Raw genomic sequence first — 11,704 nt, 5'->3', positions numbered from 1 at the left:
ACTCCCATTCCCCATTTAATCAGTTACTGAACCCTGCTCTCTTTGGCAACCTCTGCATGATCAGAAATGCAGGGAGCACTGAAGAGTCCAAGAGGATTAATATTAATGAAAAGATAGCATCCTTGTCCTTCTAGGTACTAATATAGCCTCATCACCAGACTTCCTGCTTTTCTCTGATTAAAAAAATATCCCCAATTTTCAGGTTAAAAAAAGTAACCCAAAATCCACATTTTCCCATGATTAAAATTAAATGCCTCTAATTCTTTCCAGCCAGGAAGAGCACACAACAGCTAGAGATGATTCCTCAGCCTGATGAAGGGTTTTTAAACCCAAAACCTTCCTAAGAAATTTTTTCCTAACTATTTAAGTTGGTCTAATAAAAGATATCAGGTTCACCCAAAGAACCTTGTCTGCCTATGTCCTTAGACCCACACAGCTACAACCTGGTGGTGGAGTGGTGGATGGGTCATTTTCGACCTGGAGGGATGTGGGCAATGGAGTCCCCCAGGGCTCGGTCCTCGGGCCCGCGCTGTTCAACATCTTTATCAGTGACTTGGATGAGGGGTTGAAAAGCACCTTGTTCAAATTCGTGGACAACACTAAGATGTGGGGAGAGGTGGGCACACTAGAAGGGAGGGGCAGGCTACAACTAGACCTGTACAGGTTATGGGGTGGGTGGATGAGAATAGGATGCGATTCAATACTGACAAGTGCAAGGTTCTGCACCTAGGGAGGAAGAACCAGCAGCATACCTATAGGCCTGGGAACTCCCTTCTCATCAGCACAGAGGCAGACAGGGATCTTGGAGTCATTATTGATTCCAGGATGAACATGGGCTGCCAATGTGAGGACACAGTCAGTAAGGCTAACCGCACCTTGTCATGGATCCACAGATGCATCATGAGCAGGTTCAAGGAGGTGATTCTCCCACTCTGTGCGACATTGGTCAGGCTGCAGTTGGAGCAGTTGGCATCCAGTTCTGGGTGCCACACTTCAGGAGGGATGTGGCCAGCATTGAGAGGGTCCAGAGGAGGGCCACTCGCATAGTCAGGGTCAGCAGGGCAAGCCCTACGAAGAGAGGCTACGGGACCTGAACCTGTTCAGCCTCCACAAGAGAAGGCTGAGGGGGGGGATCTAGTGGCCTGTTACAAACTAGTCAGAGGGGACCAGCAGGCACTGGGGGAGTCCCTGTTCCCCCAAGCACTACCAGGAGTGACTAGGAATAACAGTCACAAGCTGGCAGAGGGTAGATTTAGGCTAGATATCAGGAGGTGCAACTTCACTGTCAGGGCGGCTAGGATCTGGAACCAACTTCCAAGAGAAGTGGTGCTGGCTCCTACCCTGGGGGTGTTTAAGAGGAGACTAGATGAACACCTTGCTGGGGTCGTTTGACCCCAGTACTCTTTCCTGCCATGGCAGGGGGTTGAACTCGATGATCTGCTCAGGTCCCTTCCGACCCTACAAACTATGAAACTATGACTTGAGCCTGTTTAGCCTCCACAAGAGAAGGCTGAGAGGGGATCTGGTGGTCATCTATAAACTTACCGGGGGGACCAACAGGGAATGGGAGAGGCCCTGTTCCCCTGAGCACTACCCAGAGTAACTAGGAATAATGGCCACAAGTTGACTGAGAGTAGGTTCAGGCTAGACATCAGGAGGCACTACTTCACAGTCAGGTCAGTTAGGATCTGGAACCCACTTCCAAGGGAAGTGGTGCTCGCTTCTACCCTGGGGGTCCTCAAAAGGAGGCTAGATAGACACCTAGCTGGGGTCGTTTGACCCCAGCATTCTTTCCTGCACATGGCAGGTGGTCAGACTTAATGATCTGCTCAGGTTCCTTCCGACCCTAACAACAATAAAACTATGAAACTACACCACTCTAATACATAGATGTATATATAATGGTGTTTCATTTTGATCATGGAAAAATGTGGATTTTGGGTTACTTTTTTAACCCTAAAATTTGAGATTTCTTTGAATCAGAGAAAAGCAGGATCCCTGCTCATCACTATGATATGTGCTCCACTCAAGGCTGGCAAAAACTAACTCAAGGAACAGAATAGAAGGGAATGTACAAGAAGTGTCTTCCTTACCAATGTGTCCAGTTATACCACCTCTCCCAGCTGGTCCTTGCTGTCCTGGAATCCCTGGGAATCCATGTGATCCTGGTTCTCCTGGCAGACCAATCAAGCCACGAGGGCCTTGGAGACCTGGCTCACCTTTGGATCCTGGTGAACCTGGGATACCACCAGCTCCTAAAATATTGTAATAATAATAACAACAGTTTCAGCATCTAGAGTATGCTTTTTCAGCATCTGATGAAGCATTCCATTAAGTGTTGTGCTATGTATATCTATTTTAGTTAGTTTACTGCACCATCTACTTAAATTCAGACTAACACAGCTAACTATGCCTCTCATGTATGTATTCCCATTTGGTCCTATGGAGAGGCAGTTGAGGATTTCAGTGGAAATGGTTAAACATTTACATTTCTGACAGAGGATCAAGAAAGGAATTGCTCATACAAAAATTTTCTATGTCCAATATTTTCCTTGGAGAAATTATGTATGAATGGTGAAACACTGAAAACAGATATGCTGACATGGTTTGTCCTTTGCTGTCATTACTTTCCCTTAATATTGAGGTCTCATATCCATATAAAAAATTGTGCACAAAGGCATTGACATTTTCCTTTTTTGTCCCTTCTTAATCTGAATCTTTTTCTCCCATGTATGAAACTTACTTAAAGGCTTTGCTGACTCACCTGAGAAAAAGAATAAAGTCTAGTGTTTATAAAAAGGTACCAAGTTGCTCTCTTCATACATTTTCCCCTGAAGGCAAATCTGTGCCTCTACTGAAGACATCCCTGTATGTAAAATGCTCTGCAGTGTAAAATGGATGGACCTAGCTTTGTCTCCCCATGTCAGTTACCCTGGAGATCAGTATGTTTTCTATAGTACCCACAACTGAGTGTTCACTCTTATAATCTTATCTCCCTTATTTTTCAGTCCTTTAAAAAAAAGCAAAAGAATCCCTCACTTAATTGATTCAGTGTGTTATGCACCTGGCTATATATTGAGTAAACGCACCATCATAATGCTACAACTGCCTTCTTTACCTCTCACACTTGTACATTTAAAAGGGAGCTTTTCATACATACAAGGAGAATTGCACACTTAAATGTGATTGGCTATCAGCAGGAATTGGGTATCACTATCTACCTCTCATCTGTGCCTTTGAAAATCTTGCTGCAAAAATATAAATTGTGAGCTCTTTCTATAAAAAGTATGTTTGTCTTCCACAAAGAACTCTGTAATATTTTGTATTCTATAAAATAACTGAAAAACAAAATGACACCAGCCAAGAGAGAAACCATAAATAAAGGGATGTCTTTAGCCACTGACTAGGTAGCAACATTATACATCTCTTCATAGGTACTAAATAGGAAGCCTGAAACCTGATCTGAAGAGGCCATATCCACTGGGCACGAAAGGGCCCCCATACCATTTTCCAGTGAGAGTACCACAAGGATTTCCATTGTTATATGTGGACTTGAGAAATAGACAGACACTTGTTCGGGATGGCTTAGTCAGGGATGATCCTACCTTGTGAGGTCCCTTCCAGCCCTACTTTTCTATGATCCTACAACTCCTTTTCTAAGCACTCTGAAAACAGAACCTTAAGAATTTTGTTTACCGCTAAACAAATCCAGGTTTGACCTAGTAACCTAGGTTAAAGGCTCAATATCCCATCATTGAGCTCTACGTATTCTGAGCTGTATATCAAATTGGCACAGGTTCTACATCATAGAAATTCACAGAATGGCTGGAGAACCAAACTAGAAATTTTGTGCAGGCATGTGATAAATTCAAAATCTTTTATTGAATGAAATAATGAATAATACACTCAGTACTTATATCCCACCCTTAATGTTTATATTTATAATGAACTGTGTATTTTTTGCAAGCTGTCTGTTTATGGAATCATAGAAAAATGGAGTAAAAGGGAATTCAGGAGGTCAATATAGTCCAACCCCCCTAGCTCAGGACAGGTTCACCTTTGTCTAAACCAGTCCAGACAAATATTTATCTAATCTGAACTTCAAAAATCGGAGATGGGGACTCTGCAACCTACCTGGAGAAGCGGTTAGCTGTGTTAGTCTGAAGTCAGAAGGTAGGGCAGGGTAGTACCTTAGAAACCATATGGTTCAGAGAGGAAACTTTCATAGATAATAGCCTATGTCATCAGCTTACATCAGATGAAGTTGCTTACAAAATCTCATTAGCATTCATTCATTCATTCATTTTTTTATGATGCCTTTCCTAACAAAGGCTCAGGAGGCTTACAGTAAGAGAAAAGAACAATTTATAAAACAGGAGAATGAACATGAAAACAAAATAGTATAAAAGGTATCTAATGTATAAACATAAAACAGAAGGCCCCAAAGCAATAGCCCACTCCAGCTCTGTTAAGGTGCCACCTTTTCCTACTTTCTGCAACCTGCCAAGAAAATCCGTTTGAAATAGAGGGATAAATGCATTTGCTGGACGTTACACAATTGCTTACATGATCAGCATCTTTTTTGCAATCTCACATAGTGATGCCCAAGTAAAGCTGCACTGTGGCTGCACCCATATCTTTCTTCTCATGTAACATTTCTTTATTTGACATAACAGTTACCTTGCAGTCCTGGTACTCCTTGATTTCCTGGTGGACCTTTTAATCCAGGTAATCCAGGTAGTCCGACATCACCAATGGAGCCTGCTGATGCTCCTAAAACTTCACCTGCAACTCCCTTTGGTCCTTCAGGCCCTTGGACTCCTGGTTTTCCTGAAATACCCTTTTCCCCCTGTTGACCAGGTAAACCTGATGGGCCTCTTTCTCCCCTGGGTCCAGGAAATCCTAGAAGGAAAATAGCAGTCAACATGAGGCTTACCAGGTATCACAAGATATCAGATATTACAAATACCAAGCCAAAAATAAAGTTATGCCTGAGCAATCCAGTAGGCTAATATGGGAGATGGGTGAGGTAACCAGAGACCTGGAAAAGGGCCAGCGTAGTGTTCTTCTTTAAAAAAGGCAAAAAGGAAGACCTGGGGAACTACAGATGAATTTACCTCACCTCAGTACCCAGAAAGTTACTGATGTATACCCAAAAGACGCCAATTTGCAAGCTTCTGGAGGAGGCAAGGCTGATCACAAGCACCCAATTAAATAAGTTGCATCAAACAAACCTGATCTCCTTTTTTGACAAAGTAACCACTTGGGTGGAGGAAGGCAATGCTATGGATATAGCATATGTGGACTTCAGCAGGGTTTTTGACAAAGTCCCACATATCCTTCTCATAAACAAATTGGAAAAATGAGGGCTAGACAAAACTACTACAAGGTAGATAGATAACAGGCTCAATAACCACAAGCAAAGGGTAATTATAAATGGATCCATGTCAGAAGAGCAGGAGGCTTCAAGTGGAGTCCCATATGGTTCTGTCCTGAGCTCAGTGTGGTTCAATGTGTGTATTAATTATTTGGATTCTGAAACTGAATGCTTCTTGAGCAAGTCTGCAGATGGCAAGGAACTGGGAAGGATCGTGAACACATTGGAGGACAGGATATCAACAGATTGGAAAGCTGGACTGGAGCTAACAGGATGAAGTTCAATGCTGGCAAATGCAAGGTGTTACATCTCAGGAAAAACAATCAAACATACAAACACAAAATGGGTGATGCCTGCCTGGATGGCTGCATTATAGAGAAGGGCCTGAGAATCTTAGAAGATCACAGACTCAGTATGGGTACCCTTGGTACCTTGATTTAGGTGCCTTGGCTCCCCATACAAGGAGAGACCAGATGAGTGGGGAGCCACTTAAAATGACCAGGAGTGAAATGCATTAGAAAGAAGTAGGGCTTAGGTTCCTGTCCCTGTTCAGGATCTTCAAATCTGAACTCTCTGCTCTAGTTAGGTGACTAATCCAGCCTGAGGGAGGAAGTCGGGAGGAAGACAGAAAGGGACCCCACCACAAAATTACCAGCAACCTATGTGGTTGGAGGTAAGGGTTCAAGGTCATGCTCCAAAAGAGGCAGAACAGGGATTTGAACCTACATATCCCACACCCCAGTGTTGGGGCTGTCACAACCAAGCTAGGTGTACACACCTTTTCCCCACCTCTAAGACAGGCTACATACCTGAAGAATGCCTAGTTTGAGAATCCCACTTCAGGATTCATTAGCTGTGAGAAAGCGTCAGTGCTTAGGTAGCTCTGCCTACATCCACTGGCAGAAATGGTTAAGCAGCAGCCAGTAGTGGGGCTTAAATGGTTGGCTTAGGTACCTAAGTACTAGTGAGAATTTGGTCCTTAGACACTTTGAAATATGTGTCTTTGTGCCTTTTTCCCACTTAACAGAAATGGTATTAATGGTTTTTGAAGCCAGTTATGGGAAAATTGAATCCTGTGTTTCCCCAGCCTGATTACATGGTGTGAGCAGGAGGTAACATCACTTCCACTCTAGATTGCAGAGCAGAAGCAGACCTGTAATAGGGAGATTGCTTGTAGCTTCCATGGACCTAATGCAACCTCTTCTGCAAGAAGAAGACAACAAGTGGATCTACATTGCCCCACATAGTCATCTTGCCCTCCTCCTTCATTCTGAGTGATGCCATGCTGGGCTGGGTCCTTGACAACACTAAAGGTGTGCAGTCTCAGACTTGGCTTTCATCCAAATCATCTTTGTTCCTCATGCGTCAGAACTGAGGAACTGAGTTGTTTTCAGTGTCACAACCCTCCTCATCTGCAGAAGGAGGGACAAGATATGCCCTGCTTTTAATAAGATGAACAGTATGTTTTGTAGTAGTTTTGTTTTCAAATTATATTAACTATCAACTACTCAACTATATGAAAAGCATTCATATAAACATTCCCAGAGTAATAAAACAACCAAATAAAATTATGCCTAATACATAAGACAACAGTGGTTAAATGCACATCTAGAACAATACCCATATAAGAAAGACACTGGATACTGGACAGATGTAAAATTGTGTTTCCCATTAGGGAAGGGTGATAATCAGCAGTCTATGGGCAAGATGCATATTTAACTTCTGGTTTGTAGGCCTAAGGTGTTTGGCCCACATACACAAAGAGACTTAGGGTGATGACACAGGTAACATTTTCATGTGACTGGGCCCCTGAAAGGACTCTACAGCTGTGATGTAACACATGTACAAGGCTGCAGAGCGCCTTTAAAATAGCCAATAGTATGAAAAATTGACTCTGGTCAAATCAGGTAGTAGATGAAGTTGTGCTAAAGAGGACCACCTTGGGGAACTTGCGTTTCCTCCAGGGTTAATTTTTCCTACTTTGCAGGGTTGGGCTGGTGCTTGTGCCAGTGAGCACCAGCCCAACACTGTTTCCAGGGCAGTTAGCAGGCGAAGAGGGAGGGAGCAGCATGGAGCTGCTGGTTGCTTTGCCTGACCAGAGCTGGAGGGATGGGGGTGGAATGGAGCCCCCACCTTGTGCCCCCTCCCCCCAGCTACCCTGGTTGGGGTACTGGGGGGAGCTGAGCCAGGACCATGAGGCAAAGGGGCTCTGTTCCACCCTGCACCCTCGCCACCTGAGCTCTGGCCAGGCGAATCAGCTGGCAGCTCTGTGCTGCTGCTGTCAAGAGGCCTGGGAAGGGGGTGGGGGAAAGAGGAGCCCCCCCCCCACCTTGCAGGTCTGGCCCAGCTCCCCTCAGTACCTCAGTTGGGAGGGCCTGTGAAGTCAGGGGGCTCTGTTCTTTCACAGCTTTCTACACAGCTCCACAGACTCAAATGGAGGAAGGAAACACTCCTGCTCCTAACTGTCCTTTGGTCTGTTGGTTATGGCACTCTTCTGGGATGTAGAAGACATGGACCTGAACCTATTCCTCAGCCACAATGAGGAGCATATTGAACCTCAGTCTCCCACTTGCTGCACCTGTGGTCAAACCATTAGTTTTATATCAGGGCTGTGTGAAGCTTCGGTCCCTGATTCATGTTACATGTATAATTCTACACTATAAAACAAGCTTGGAAGATGTTAAAAATATCAAATTGAATATATGCAAATGAATTTGTCAATGAGAAATATAATTTTCTTCTCAAAATATTTTATACTGATGTTATATTATTGTTTGACAGTTGAAAGGAAGGCAACTTTATGGACACCTAGAAAAATGTCTTGAGGTTCTTGCAACTATAATAAACACAACACAAATATATAGAGAATAACCAATCATCTCAAGATACCTGGAGGACCTGGTAATCCTTCTTGACCAGGGTCACCCGGAAAACCTTTCAGGCCTTGAAATCCATCTAGACCTGGATCACCTGGAATCCCTTTTGCACCTTTTGAACCTAAATCACACATAGGAAAATCATAATGAATTATATCCAAAACAATGAAAATCAAATTATGCATGAAGACAGACAAGTATGCCAGAAACTGTCATAATTATATACCTTAAGATTTAAAGATCAATTTGTATCAGCTTTTATCTTTAATGAAATTTCTGTACATGCTCTAAAATATTAAACTTCAAAGCTTAAATCCCTGTGAATTTATTTTGTATTCCTATATTGCAATATATTTACTGGCTGTGACAAAAACAGGATGAGGTTACTTAATGCAATAGTGTAACTGCAGGTCAACAAATGGTCTTAGGTGCTGCCTAAGGTGGGGCACCTTACTCTCCCTCTCCTCCCTGCACCTATCATGTAGCAGCTCTAGCAGCCAAGCGTACCACTGGGCATGAGACAAGCGGTGAGGGCAGAGCAGCAGTTGTGGTCAGTGGTTCACTCCCTGGGGAAGTCACTGCTATGAGAACTATCAGTTAACCTCCTGGCCTCCTTTTTTTTCACCACAGAAATACCATTTTTAATCACCGCTTGGCAGTGGCTTCCATGTTAAGCCTCATCGCAGCAGCTTTCCCAGGGTACAGAACTACTCCGTTATGCTTCTGCTGAAATGTACAAGATTCATTTGCCATCTGTAATAATTGATTTTCCTTCATTCCATATATTTTATGCTAATTAAGAAACCTGTGTTTAGAAAGCAGGCAGCAGATGGAGAGTAAACCAAAGTCATAGCTCAATAACCCATTGTGCTAGGATAGTTAGTATTAACATTTGGTGCCAAATCGTATTATGAAAAAATGTTTTACTTCTCAGCAGCATTTAGTTTAAGCCAAACTTGGTAAAATCTATTTAAACAATCTCTTGCAAGACTAAACAATGAAGACAGTTTAGGTATTGTTTTTTAGAACAATTAAATAAATAGGCCTTGAGACAAGTAAGTCTCAGGCCCCTGACAGACGTTACATTTAAGACATAATTAAGCAGTTAATAATGTCTTAAGTAGTATCCCAGCCATACATTCATGCAGTTAATGGCATGATAAACAGGGAATAAGCTACAAAGTTATTCCACAAAATATGTGTAATAACTTTGTGGCTGGTTCCTATTGTGCCTTAAATGGAATGTATGGCCAGAACCAATCTGCTGACTGGAGCTCTCAGCCTCGGGAGTACATGGAGCCCTTTGCTCCAGTGCGCTCCCGAGGCTGGGGCACTAGTCAGCTGACTGGTGCGCTCAGCTTCAGGACTGCATGGGAGCCCTTGACTAGTGTGCTCCTGGGGCTAGGAGTCCCAGTCAACTGATCAGTGCTCCCAAGACTGGGAGCAGATTGAAGTCCTACACTGGCTGTAGGGCATGATTTGGATCTGATCCCACAATTGGGCCTCCTGCCAGGCACATGTAGCTTGGCAAAAGGCGCAATTGCTGATATCATGGATAAGATCCCATTGTGCCTTTAACTGAACATCTGCCAGGGGCTCCAAGGTATAATTTAGCTCAGGATGTGTCACAGTGTCATGAATTTCATAGGAAAAAAAGTACATAAGAATAGAAGGCTATAAAGACGCTCCTTTGCTTAATATACCGGTACTATGGTTCATCAGTGCCCAGGTCACTGAACCAGTTAATTAATTGTACATGGCATAGAGTTACACTATACTTGAAAAAAGGCAGGAAATCTTAGAGCCAAAAGGCAGTACTCTGACATTAGTAGCAGTATAAATTAGGCAACAGTAATTTTGTATGGCATAAATTAATGAATGGGAGTGCAACTCTGCAGAGTCAGAAGCCCAGGCTTATAACAACAAGAGGCTGTGAGAGTGTAAAATACAGTCAGCCACTTAATCCTCTTAGCCTTCAATATACAGTGTTCCTTGAGGATGAAATAATAACATAAATACACCATTTTTTAACCTTCAAGATTCTCTTCTGCCTCTGGCTTTTATGGTTATTAAAACGTGTCAAACGCTGAAGATGTTCATCACAAAAACAGAAAAGCAAATACTGAGTTTTGTTTAAAAATGCCTAAAATGCATCACATGCGATTCTGATAGCGTGGTGGTATCAGCATCTCGAAGTATATAGTTTAAGAAACAAATCTGACTTAATTCGAGATCACTGAAAAGAATTAAAATATGTATAATTACATAGGAAACAAACTATCTTCCTAAGTAACAGATGCAAGGACCTCAGAGAAGATAGCATCAACAATAACCTTCAAAAGTCCTGACTGCAAAGCCAAATTGTCATGGTCACATAAGGAAATGTAAATTGTAATTCATCATGCTGTAACAACAAGAGATAAAAATAGCTTATCCCCTTCTTAAGAAACAAGAACTGATGATTGCTCATACCATAAGCACAACAACATACCCTAGATTAAGGACAAAAAATGGTTTGACCTTAAGAATCCAGCCCAGATGAGGAAAACACAGCTCTGCTCAGAGGTGCCTGTGAAGGAAGACTTTGCACACCTTTGATCCTAAATGCTGCTCCAAGTACACCAGTTACCAGTGCAGCAGAAGGACTGATACAGACACTGGGATTAATAGGAATTAGGGACATTCTCTGCATATTAGTGGTACTGAGATGATCTTCCTGGGGCTGCACAGACCAAATTTGGGAGTAAAATTTGCAGACAATGTCTCTACCCAGTACAAATGAATTGCCTCAGATGCTCTGGCACTGGTGATTCAGCTACACTAAGACTTCAGGCTCAGAGTGGTATTTGAGAGACTGTATATCATCTCAAGAGAAAAACTGATAGAAATCAGGATGATACTTCCATCACATCCCGTGTTACAGTTGCAATTAAGCTCTCTTGCAGTTATATGGTATGGGTGTGCATACCTTTCAGGGTATTTCTTATAGTACATGACTAGAGACTCCCTCCTCACACCACTTGCTTCTGGTGTAGGGCATATCAAGTGGAAGTAGCCTCTGCTCTGTCTCACCATATCAGCACTTCAAACCATGAGTTTCTTCCACAGTTATTAGAAACCCAAGGATGAAGACGGTTTTACTTCTCTTTGCTCCTCTGTGGCCCTTTTGAACCAGGGCACAATACAGCCTTGGGTGGCTTTCGCAGAATTATAGAAAATTAGGTTTGGATGGGACCTCAGGAGGTTGCTTAGTCCAACCCCCTGCTCAAAGCAGGATCAACCTTAACTATATTTAAACTCTTCTCTATACTAGCAGCCTGTGGAACTTTATTAGTTAAATTTTTCCCTGATTCTTTTAAAGGAACAGCATAAATGTTTGACAAAAACATGTTACTAATGACCAGGGAACTTGGTTTTCTCTATTTAAAAACTGCAAATTCTCTGATTAAAA

The 11,704-nt window shown here is 42.7% G+C and overlaps 1 protein-coding gene across 2 annotated transcripts in view; it reads right to left on the bottom strand.

Moving 5' to 3' along the window:
* COL4A2 (collagen type IV alpha 2 chain) overlaps window positions 1–11,704 on the bottom strand; it is a 291,109-nt gene that overhangs the window by 49,358 nt on the left and 230,047 nt on the right. For both annotated transcript variants that reach the window (XM_019524110.1, XM_019524111.1), the window contains exons 27-29: window positions 8,267–8,374; window positions 4,681–4,902; window positions 2,094–2,255 (exon numbers count right to left, since the gene is read on the bottom strand). In XM_019524110.1, coding sequence (XP_019379655.1) covers window positions 2,094–2,255; window positions 4,681–4,902; window positions 8,267–8,374 — 492 coding nt within the window. The remainder of the gene's footprint in view (window positions 1–2,093; window positions 2,256–4,680; window positions 4,903–8,266; window positions 8,375–11,704) is intronic.

This window comes from Gavialis gangeticus, unplaced genomic scaffold (genome assembly GCF_001723915.1).
Source record: "Gavialis gangeticus isolate Ggan-Ray unplaced genomic scaffold, GavGan_comp1, whole genome shotgun sequence".
NCBI lineage: Eukaryota > Metazoa > Chordata > Crocodylia > Gavialidae > Gavialis > Gavialis gangeticus.
This window is presented reverse-complemented; position numbering and strand designations above follow the sequence as displayed.